The 11,056-nt window shown below is 35.9% G+C and overlaps 1 protein-coding gene across 3 annotated transcripts in view; it reads left to right on the top strand.

Annotated features, from left to right (window-relative positions):
* The first annotated feature begins 1,709 nt into the window (after positions 1-1,709).
* Positions 1,710-11,056, top strand: part of NDUFS4 (NADH:ubiquinone oxidoreductase subunit S4) — a 115,658-nt gene continuing 106,311 nt past the window's right edge. For 2 of the 3 annotated variants that reach the window (XM_032281010.1, XM_032280999.1), the window contains exon 1: positions 1,710-1,848. In XM_032281010.1, the coding sequence (XP_032136901.1) occupies positions 1,751-1,848 (98 nt within the window). In that variant the 5' untranslated portion in view covers positions 1,710-1,750. The remainder of the gene's footprint in view (positions 1,849-11,056) is intronic. The other variant, XM_032280989.1, reaches the window with a different exon arrangement.

Below are 11,056 nucleotides of genomic sequence, written 5' to 3'. Positions count from 1 at the left end.
GTAAAATGTTACAGTTACTCTGGAAAATAGTCTTTAATTTCTGTAAAAAATGAAACATACATGTATCATATGACCTGGCAATTGCACTTTTGGGCATTTATCTCAGAGAAATGAAGATTTTTGTCCACATAAAAACTTATGTTCAATTGTTCACAGCAGTTTTATTTGTAATAGCCCAAAATGGGAAACAACCAAAATGTTCTGCAATAGGTGAATGGTTAAATTGTGGTACATCCATACCATGGAATATTACTCAGCAATAAAAAGGAATGAACTATTGATACACACAACAACTTGGATGGATCTCAGGTGTGTTATGCTAAGTGAAAGAAGCCAATCTCAGAAGGTCACATACTGCATGAGTCCATTTACATAACCTCTCAAAATGTCAAAATTATAAAAATAGAAACAGTGTAGAGATCACTAGGGTTAGGAGGGCAAGTGTTACTAAAAAGGGTAGCACCAGGGAGATCTTTGTGAGGGTGGAATAGTTCTGTATCTTGATCATGGTGGTGTTTACACAAATATGCAATAGAATGACACAGGACAATACAAATACTTTATATCAATGCCAGTTTCCTGGCTTTGATATTGTACTAAAGTTATATGAGATGTAATCACTGGGGGAAACAGGTACACAAGACATCTCTGTACTATCTCTGCAACTTCATGTGGATCTATAATTATTTCAAAATGAAAAGTTTAAAATAAAATTTTCTCTGAGGCGTCTCTCCCCTGCCTTCCTTCGTCTTGTGCATTTCTCTTTTCCTGAGTATGACTTTTTCTCTCTTTCTCTTCCCCTTTCCCTTATGTACTGGATTTTCCTTTAATGGTCCATAATGCCAAACTAAGTCATTGCCCATCCTCCCATTGTCCTATTTACTTAATGAAGATTACGTTTTCATGTGCTTAAAAAGGCAGGAAGGTACTAACTCATTAAACAAATGTCTTTAAAAACAAAACCCAAAACTAACCTGCTTTTTATTTTATATAACTCAGTTAATCATTGTTCTTTAAGGTCAGAAGTCCACAATACAAACAGGTTTCCAACACTTGCATTGGAAGATAATTTTTGTTTTATATGCATGGAGCTTTAATATCATTCTTTGTGTCTATGGATTATGAACACACACACATTCAGGATTTACTGGGGGAAACAGTGACATAAAATATTATGTTCTATTGATTCTTCGTATAAATCTACATGTCAAAAAATAATCCTTTGCCAGGTTATGTATCCAGATTTTTCGTTTGGAAAATGTGAACATCACAACTACAGAATACCAAACTGAATACAGCCCTGTCTTGAGGTCTTGCAAAGTGAATTTAGCAATACTTTGGAAAAGTACTACTTTATGTTCTTAAGGACCCAAAGAGCTCTCCGACTTTTCCAGTGGGCTCAGCCCCAAATATTACAATTTCTTCAAGAAATTACGAGTTGCAGGTGTTTAAATTTGCAAGTACCTTCTTTTGGTCTTTTCATTATCATTGCAAAACACCAGTCCTAACAACCAGTAAAGATTATAGTTTATGGTGGTAATATTTACATTTAATGCACTTTTGCATTTCTTCCTATACATTTTTCGTCTTAATTCTTTCAATTAAACGTTTCTCCTCTTTTTTTAAGCCCCGTATTAAAAGGAACATCGCACAGAGCTTCGCTACATTGCGATTGCACTGGCTTGAGAACGAAGGAAGTTAGTCCCTTGCGGTGATCCGTCCTCTCATCCTAGTGTTTGCCTGCAGCAAGATGGCGGCGGTCTCAATGTCAGTGGCGCTGAAGCAGGCGTTGTGGTGGAGAAGGGCAGTGGCTGTAGCTGCCCTTTCCGTTTCCAAGGTTCCGACCAGGTAACAGAATTGTCACACTTCTTCTTCAAGCTTCTTGGGTTCCTCCATTTTTGCGGAGTCTCTGCTGGCTGAGTCCCGGAGGAGGCCTCGTGGAAAGCGTCCTCTGGTGACCCTTTTCTCGGGAGGGGTCGGGTGGACTAGAGACTGTCTGCTATCCACTGGCGCTGGCCAGGCGAGTGAGGGCCTGAGTGCGAGGCTGGGGAGGAGGACCTGTGGTTTCCTAGAAACTTTTAGCTTGTGGCTGAGGGAGAGGGTCTGTAGGGAGGGTTTGCCTCCGGAGCTGCAAGCTGAACCTTAGCCCTCAGAGAAGGGGAGGAGTCTCACTGATTTCTGTCTCCACTTTCTGCGTCCCTTCCGTTTGTCATCTGTTTGCCCACCACTACAGTCCTTACAGAAGGGTTAAATCACTGTATTCCTTACATGGTTTTAAGTGCTTTTAATTTGGTTTCTGCACAGGAAGATTTTTTGTTCATTAGTCTGCTTGAGAAGAAAACTTGTTTGGAATTCAGTGTTAGTAAAAATAGCACTGCTAGTAATATTGGCAGGTGAGTTTTAAAAGGCTGATGGTAATGCTTGGAGGTTTTACATCAACAGTTTTGTAAAAGCCTCACAGTGATTCAGGGATTGAATTGAGTTGCTGAGGGCTCTTTGCGTTCTTGAGAACCTAAAGTACTTTTCCAAAGTATTGTCAGATTCATTTGTCAGTTGATTGAGTTGTTAGTGTTTTTTCCTTGAAGCATTTTTGTGATGATTTTTTCTGCTGGATTACTTAGTCTTCCATTTTCTATTTTTTAGAATTTTCTTGAGTCTTTTATTATAGTACTAATACTATACATAAATACACACATTAGAACAAAGAACGGAAAAACTGGATGGAGAGATTTGAAGGGGGTAGGAGGGATGCAAGTGGTTAAAAGTTGAAAAGAATTTCTAATAGAATGCTAATTGATGTAGTGTTAAATATAAATGGAATGCAGATAATTAGGATGAGTTAATTCGAAAGAATTTTTAAGGATGAATTTTATTAAGGGTTTTCAAATAGTGGGTGTTGGGTGGGAAACAAGAGAGTGTCCCAGTCGGGTCCGTGGCTTATGAAAAGGCTCGAAGGCATTAGTAAAACGATTACTAAATACATAAAATAGTCACTCAAAAATAAGGTGCTAAGATTGGGGAAAGGCAAATGATGTTTGTAATTAAGTGTTCCATATATGGAAAGTATTTTTCTAATGTAAAATACTCCACTGGTTAACTTAGAGCTCATATAGCGGCAACCAATTCCCCCGTACACATTATAGGGATTAATTGTGCATTCCCAGATAAAAATGTACTCATGGTAGCCCCAGAACTGAAAACAAGTTTGAAGGGACCACTGGTTTATGGCTAAACGTGGCTGTAAGTTTAAGTCACAGCCATTTTGTCAGCAATTATAGTAATTGAAGTTAAGATGACATTAGATTTTGAGAACTCTGATGATAATTATTACTGCATGTCCAAACTTAAAGAGTTTTTGCCTGCAAATGTAAGAGATTTGAAAATAAATCGTATAATCATAAAATTAAAAAAAAACTTTAAAAAACATAACAGCAAAGGAAGTCATTTTTAAAATACAAATTAACACATTTATTTGTTTTCTGTGCCACATTTTTACCCCAAGAGCTTGTCATGTTCATCTTAATTTGAGGGAAATTTATAGACCTCTCCCTTACATACTGTTTGTTCTTCCTCCTTAAGCATTCTTTTCCCATTATGATTTGATTTCCCATTATGATTTAATGAGGATCTGAAAAAGGTGAGTAGAAAGAACCAATTAATGGGGAAATCTACATCTAAAATTCATTTTATTGTAGTGCTTAGAAAAACATTTGCAAATCATGTAATATTTCAGATTACTTGAATAAAATATGGGAAATGGAATCAGTAAGATAAGGAGTGGAGTAGGGAACTGAGGAAAAGGAAGGATGCAGTTAGCTGCTACATTAACATAAATTCAATTATAGTATATCAGTAAAAAGCAAAACAAATAATGCAACAACATATACAAACGAGGAATAAAAAATTAATTTGGGTGATTCAGCTGATCTAGTTACTCATTGAGCTTGTGCTCTAGAGTTGGTCTCAGTTTCCAAGTGCTTCTCATTTCATTGTACTGAATGTGAGGAGGGACAGAACAGGTTAAATTGTCTACTTTTTTTTGAAATGTAGTTTCGCTCTTGTCACCCAGGCTAGAGTGTAATGCACAATCTCAGCTCACTGCAACCTTCGCCTCCCAGGTTAAAGCAGCTCTCCCACCTCAGCCTCCCGAGTAGCTAGGATTACAGGCGACCCCCACCACGCCCAGCTAAGTTTTGTATTTTTAGTAGAGACGGGGTTTTAACATGTTAGCCAGTCTGGTCTCGAACCGCTGACCTCAGGCAATCCACCCACCTTGGCCTCCCAAAGGGCTGGGATTATAGGCATGAGCCACTGCACCTGGCCCTAAATTGTCTTACATTTATCCTTACTTTCCCTGACTTTCCTAAGGGTTTTTCCGGGGTAAACATATTCAAAATGGATTTATCAGCCAGATGAAATGGCACTCTATTTCAAAGTAGCAACATTTAAGATATTTGATGCAGTGATGTTATTTATTCATTTATTTGTGTTCATGTATACTTATCTCACCTAGTGCTGTATCATCACTTCTCAATATTTACTAGGTCTTGTGTTTTCCTCAAAAAAGTCTTTAGGATGTTAAATCACCAGAGGATGTTAAATCACCAGAGGATGTTAATTAATGACTGGTGGGGACTGAGTGTATGGGACCTGTTTGTGAGGCCTATTTATGCCCTTATCTGTGGCTTTGGTCTGTTGCTGTATTTCTTTTTTCAGCATTAAATAAACTAGCATGAAATTGAGTCTTCAGCTCATTGGGGAATTGAATTGGAACCTCCAATTAGTAGCAGTCCTTAAGGTTGACAAGAATTTTGTGTATGTTAATACCTTGCTGGGAAATAGGCTCAGACCAAATATAGGACACTTAAGACCAATAGGTTCACTTCTACATCAGATAAACTGAATAAACAAATTCCTCTCCAAGGGGCAGCTACTTTTGCTATCTTTGTAACGCATCCAAGCCAAATTTTGAGAGCTTGAAAGGTTTCTAATATGTTTCCTAATAGGTTTATTGTTTTGTTTCTTTTAATTTTTCCAAATGCCTATACTTAGTTTTCATCAATAGCAGGCATGTTTGTTGAATTTTTGTTAGAAAAATTATTATTATTATTTGAGATGGTCTCATTCTGTTGCCCAGGCTACAGTTCAGTGGTGCGATCTCAGCATTCTACAACCTCCACCTTCTAAGCTCAGGTTATCCTCCTGCCTTAGCCTCACAAGTAGCTGGGACTGTAGTGCACCTGCTACCACATCCAGCTAAGTTTGTATTTTTAGTACAGACGGGTTTTCACACTGGTATTGAACACCAGGCCTCAAGTGATCCACCTGTCTTGGCCGCCCAAGGTGTTGGGATTACAGGCATGAGCCACTGCACCCAGCCGGAAAATGAAATATTTTAATATTTAATGTCTGGCACGTAAGCCTTCCCTAAATAAGTGATAATTTTATTATTGGTTTAAATAGCCTGAATATTTTTCATTTCTTTAATCGTGGTCATAACTACTGTGATAGATGGTATTATTGCTTAAAGTATTCATACCATTATCTGTAACAGGATGATATATCCAAAAACCATTGGCCCATTGACTTGCTTTATCCAGTAAAATGTTAGTGGAAATAATATGTCATGTCAGACAGAAGCTTTGAGAGCTGTCCTGTGTTTTGTCATATTGCTTTTCCCTCTGATGTGAAGTAGGCGTACTTCAAATGGGATCTGCTCTTGTAGCCCAGATCTTGGAATGTAGACTACATAGTGCAAAGCAGAAACTGATTCTTGTTGCAAGATTTTGTAAAATATAAATTGAGTGAAAAATAAACCTTCACTGTAAGCCACAAAGGTGTTTGGATTGTTGGTTACCTAAGCATTACAACCTATATGCTGACTCTATTTTGTATACACACATCTTTGCAAGTGAGGAGATTTTAGCACATGGACCAATATATCAGCAGTGAAGTCACAAGCTTTTCGAGGACACAACCACCATATTTTTATTTATTTTTGTGTACTTCATGGCACCTAATGTAATGGCTTGCATGTAGCAGGTAAATGCTTATCTTATAGATGAATAAATACATATTTAGAGATGAGTGATTATCAGGAAAACAGGGAGCATTACACAGTATTTCTTTTAATAGCTTCATTAGTTATAGCCAGATAGGCACTAGCCTACATAAATATGAATATAATTTATGACACGTATTCTTTGCAATTATTTGCAGTGTCTGAGTGTAGGCTATTCACCTAGAACTCTGTTACCTTTTGGATTGAAGTCTTATGAATGGATTTTGTACTCATACATTTTGACAAGTGTTCAGACACTTCTTTTGTAATCAAATTTAAAAATGCAAGAGGAAATGAATCTATTTGGGAAAGGGTACCCTGGAACATGAGAACTTTTTTGGAGAAGAGTAACTATGTGAAGTTTTAAAAAGTTAATACATGGGACTTAATGGAGAAAGATGGAGCAACTTGGTTCCTGTATAATATCTGCTAAAAGAGATCTGTTTGGGGTGGGGTATACATAGAATTTAGACAGAATACAGATTGTACTGAATACAAACAATTTCAAATGGAAAAGCTTCTAAAACATATAGCTTGATAGAAGTTGAGAATCATTTATTCTGAGCAAAATTAATAACAAGTAACATTTATTTTTAATTTACTGTGTATCAGCTACTGTGCCAAGGACTTCACCTGTATTATCTCATGTATTTCCCACAGTAATCCTATCAACTCAGGTGTTGTTATCCTCATTTTTCAGATGAGGAAACAGGTACAGAAGTGAAATTACTTAAGTTTACATTGCCTGGAAATATAGTCATCCTATGGTATCCATGAAGGATTGGTTCCAGGACTCCTCAGGGATACCAAAATCCACTGATGCTCAAGTCGCTGATTTAAGATGGTGTAGTATTTGCATATAACCTCTGCACATCCTCCTATGTACTTTAAATCATCTCTGAATTACTTATGACACCTAATGCAATGTAAATGCTTTGTAAATAATTGTCCTGTATTGTTTAGGAAATAATGACAAAAAAAGACTGTACGTGATTAGTAGAGATGTAATTTTTTCCTTCCCTGAATATATATATATTTGAGATGGAGTCTTGCTTTGTCACCCAGGCTGGAGTGCGGTGGTGCAATCTTGGCTTACTGCAACCTCCACCTCCCAGCTTCAAGCAATTCTCCTGCCTCAGCCTCCTGAGTAGCTGGGATTACAGGCTAATTCCAGCTGGCCCCGCCATGGCCGGCTAATTTTTGTTTTGTATCTTTAGTAGAGTTTCACTGTGGGGTTTCACCGTGTTGGTCAGGCTGGTCTTGAACTCCTGACTTCATAATCCACCTACCTTGGCTTCCCAAGGTACCGGGATTACAGGCGTGAGCTACTGTGCCCGGCACCTCAAATGCTTTTAATCTGAGGTTGATTGAAGCCATGTTGTGGAACCCATGGATGCAGAGGGTTGACTGTAGTCTGATATAGCAGTCTAAATGAATATGTTGACTTTTGCACTGAGGAATATTATGTCTGATAATAATCAGTTCAAAACCTAGTGTCCTCTGTTTTTTCTACCTTTTAGCAAAGTGTCTTCTTTATTTGAGAGGCTATGGGATGCTTTTATCTTTACTGTTGCTCCATGGTTCCATTTGTACAATGAGAGTCTCAAATGCACAATTAGTTTTTTATTTTTTTAAGCTAATAATTTTGTTGCCCTAAATTTTGTAATTATTTTTGGTGAGGGACTTTCCATAGGTGACTTGATTATTATACTTTTTTACCTACCCTCTTAAAAAATATGTAATGTATGTATTAAATAGGATATACTGGACATTTTTTTTTTCTGTTTTCTTATTGATTGCAGTGATCATTAGGAAAATTAGTTGAATTCTGTTGCCTTTAAAAACGATTAAGTGTCTTAGTGTCTCTTATGCTTTCTGAGTTTTCGTGTCTGCTTTTTAATAGTGTTGCATTCTTCCTTGACTGGTCTGCTTCCCTTTAGCAGTTTTAGCACCCCGTTTTCATTTATCATGGATTTGAATGTCAAACAACTAAATCTATTAGAATTTTGTGTAAAACCAAGTATGCTTAATGAAATTCTGATGATGGCAGAAGTTTACTTTTTGTGATTAAAGACTTGAGCCCTTTATTAACAAATACTTATATTTAATACATGAGCTCTTATGACGTTTCTTTTTTAGCTTGTAGAAGTCCAAAGATCCTGACGGAACCTTATTGTACCTGAATTATGCAGTGACCACATTCTTCGTAACAACTTTCATCTAAATATTTGAATAGTTTAATTAACTATTCTAATATTTTTCTTTTTTCAACAGAGCAATTTAGAATTCTTGCTTGAAGTTCTATTCTGTTGTCTGTTACTGAGTATTTTGGTAGGTAAGTACAACTTTAGGTAATTTAGAACTAGTTAGTTGCTCAGATGTGACCATTACTTTTTGTCTGGACTCACTAGACTTAATTTTTCCTTTATGGGATCATTCTTTAGTTCACTGGTTTTTAAACCCTTGTTGTGCATCAAAATTATGTGTCGTGTGCCTAAAAAATTCAGATCCCTTGGCCCCAGTCTGTATTGGTTCAGTAAGTTTAGGTTGAGACTTAGTTCTATGGTGATTGTAATGGGAAGCTAGAGCTGAAAACTGATTTTTTTTTTTTTTTTAAGTTTCCATATTATATCTTGTAAGACTTAGGAAATACATTTTTCCTTGGGAGAGGTCAGGGAGATTTCCAGAAACAAAAATTCTTCCAGTTTTGCAAATTTTTCTAATCTAAATTAAGTTGTATGCTTTTCACCCATGCACATAAGAGGTATTTTGTTGGAGAAAGTTTCCTTAGAGGGAAAGAAGGCATTTTGACAATTTTGGAGAAAGCAGGCCATATTACTCTCGCTCTCTAGAGACTCTTGTTCTTCCTTTTGGAAGGGCTCAGGTTTAATATAGCACAGCTGTTGAACTCTGCCCTTCAAAATTTTAAGAAAGTTTTTTCTTTTAAAATGGAAAAGGTTTTTTTAGGGAGGTGGTCTTTGACTGAATGTAGTTCTCTAAGAAAGTTTCATGCTTCTCTATTCTTTTGTGTTTGAATTGTTTCAGTGATTCAGAGAACTGTCTCTGGCAGTAAAATCTGGCTGCTTTTGCAATATGTTTTGCTGTATTCTTAAAGCTAGATGAAGAGTTTATTTCTTTGTGTTTTCTAGGACTCAAAAATATGTTTTTTCCTTTATTCAGCCACTTCATACATAAGTAAATGGTCCTTGAATAGGGCTTGCTAGACAAAAGATTCTGTTCTAGATGACTGTTCAGCAAGCCATATGCTTCTCCTAAAAATGTCAGTCTGTCTTGATGAGCTTTAAAGTGAATACAGATGTGTTGGCTCTTTTAAGGACTACCACTCTTTGTATGGAAAGAGTACTTCTTTTTCAAGTGATTTTTTTCAATATACTTATAGAAATTTGCATGAAATTTATAGCTTTGCCTTTTAAGTCTAATAAGATTAGGCTTAATTAGACATTAGTAATTTGAATTTAATTTTAATATTTGTAGTACAAATGAGATTTTGGGAAATACATCTCATAATATGGCTTTTGTTCAGATTTTGTGTTCAACGTTTTAAAAAATGTGAAACTTAAAGTTGCTTTGTAATATTTACTTTTGTGCAATAAAATGTGATATTTTGGCAGAAAAGATTACTTTTTTAGATGTTCAGTGTCTTTGTAGGTTAGCTCTAGAGTTACAGTTCATAGATTTAGGTAATGTTTAAGTTGAAAGAAAACTCTAGAATCATTAAGTCCAACTCTATTTAATGCAAGAATCGCTAGAACTTCCTGCTTCTTGATTTATCTAGTTGTTGAGGAAGTTAGGTGACTTTCTGATAACCCCAGAAAACACACTATACTTTTAGACTTACTACTAAGTGATGTTTTTCTTTGAAACTATATAGAACAAGTTTAACCCTGTATACACTTGTCAGCCCTTCAGATAATTGAAGACATTTGTCATCACTCATTCTTCCTGCAAGTCTGTACTCCAGGCTTAGCATGTCCAGTTTGTTTATTAATGATCAAATTTCCTGATGCTTTTCTACCTCTTGGTACCCCTTAGGATGTTTTCCATTTTGTCAGTGTTGATCTTTGAACTATATACTGTACTTTTATTTAAATGAGATTATCAGAGATGATAGTTTCGTGAGCTGAAATTGAACCAAGGAAAAAAGTTGACTCTAGGTTGGATTTATTTTATTTTAAAAATTATAAAGAAAAATTAACTTTTTTCCTTTTGGTGTGTACTTCTTAGAGTTTTAACGCATGTATGGTTATGTGTAACCACCACCATAATCATAGTATAGAATAAAGTGTAATATTATGTAAATAACAGTTTAACGGTATTGTTTCAGGGCACGGAATACCAAAGACATTACCCCAGAGTCCCTCATGTTATTCTTCCCTGACCACTGTAATCCGTTATCTTTCTTTTTGTCTTTATAGTTTTACACTTTTGAGATTGTAATGTAAATGCAGTCATGTAGTATATCACCTTTTGAGATGGTCTTCTTTAATCAGCATAATGCCTTTGAACTTCACATAAGTTTTATGTATTGATAGTTTATTCCTTTTGACTGCTAAGTCGTATTCTATTGTGTGGAGGTACCACAGTTTATCCATTTACCTATTGAAGGATATACAAATTATTTCTGGTTTTTGGCAATGTACGGGATTTTATGTGAGTTATGGTTTTGTTTCTCTAGAGTAAATACCTGGGTGGGAGATTCCTGGGTCATAGCTAAGTATATGTTTAACTTTACAAGAAACTGTCAGACCGTTTTCTGGAGTTGTACCATTTTGCTTTCCACCAGCACCATATGAAAGTTTTAGTTGTTTTGCATCGTTGTAAACATTAGCATTCTCAGTTTTTTTTAATTTTAGCCATTCTAATAAGTGTTTAATGGTATTTCATTATGGATTTTTATTTTGGAATGGCTTTATTGAGCTATAATTTATGTATTATAAAATTTACTCATATAAAGTATACAATTTGATGGGTTTT

The sequence above is a fragment of the Sapajus apella genome, unplaced genomic scaffold (genome assembly GCF_009761245.1).
Source record: "Sapajus apella isolate SASKATOON/1434 unplaced genomic scaffold, GSC_monkey_1.0 scaffold1, whole genome shotgun sequence".
NCBI classification, from domain to species: Eukaryota; Metazoa; Chordata; class Mammalia; order Primates; family Cebidae; genus Sapajus; species Sapajus apella.
Note: the sequence above shows the minus strand (reverse complement) of the source record. Positions and strands in the feature narration are given on the sequence as shown.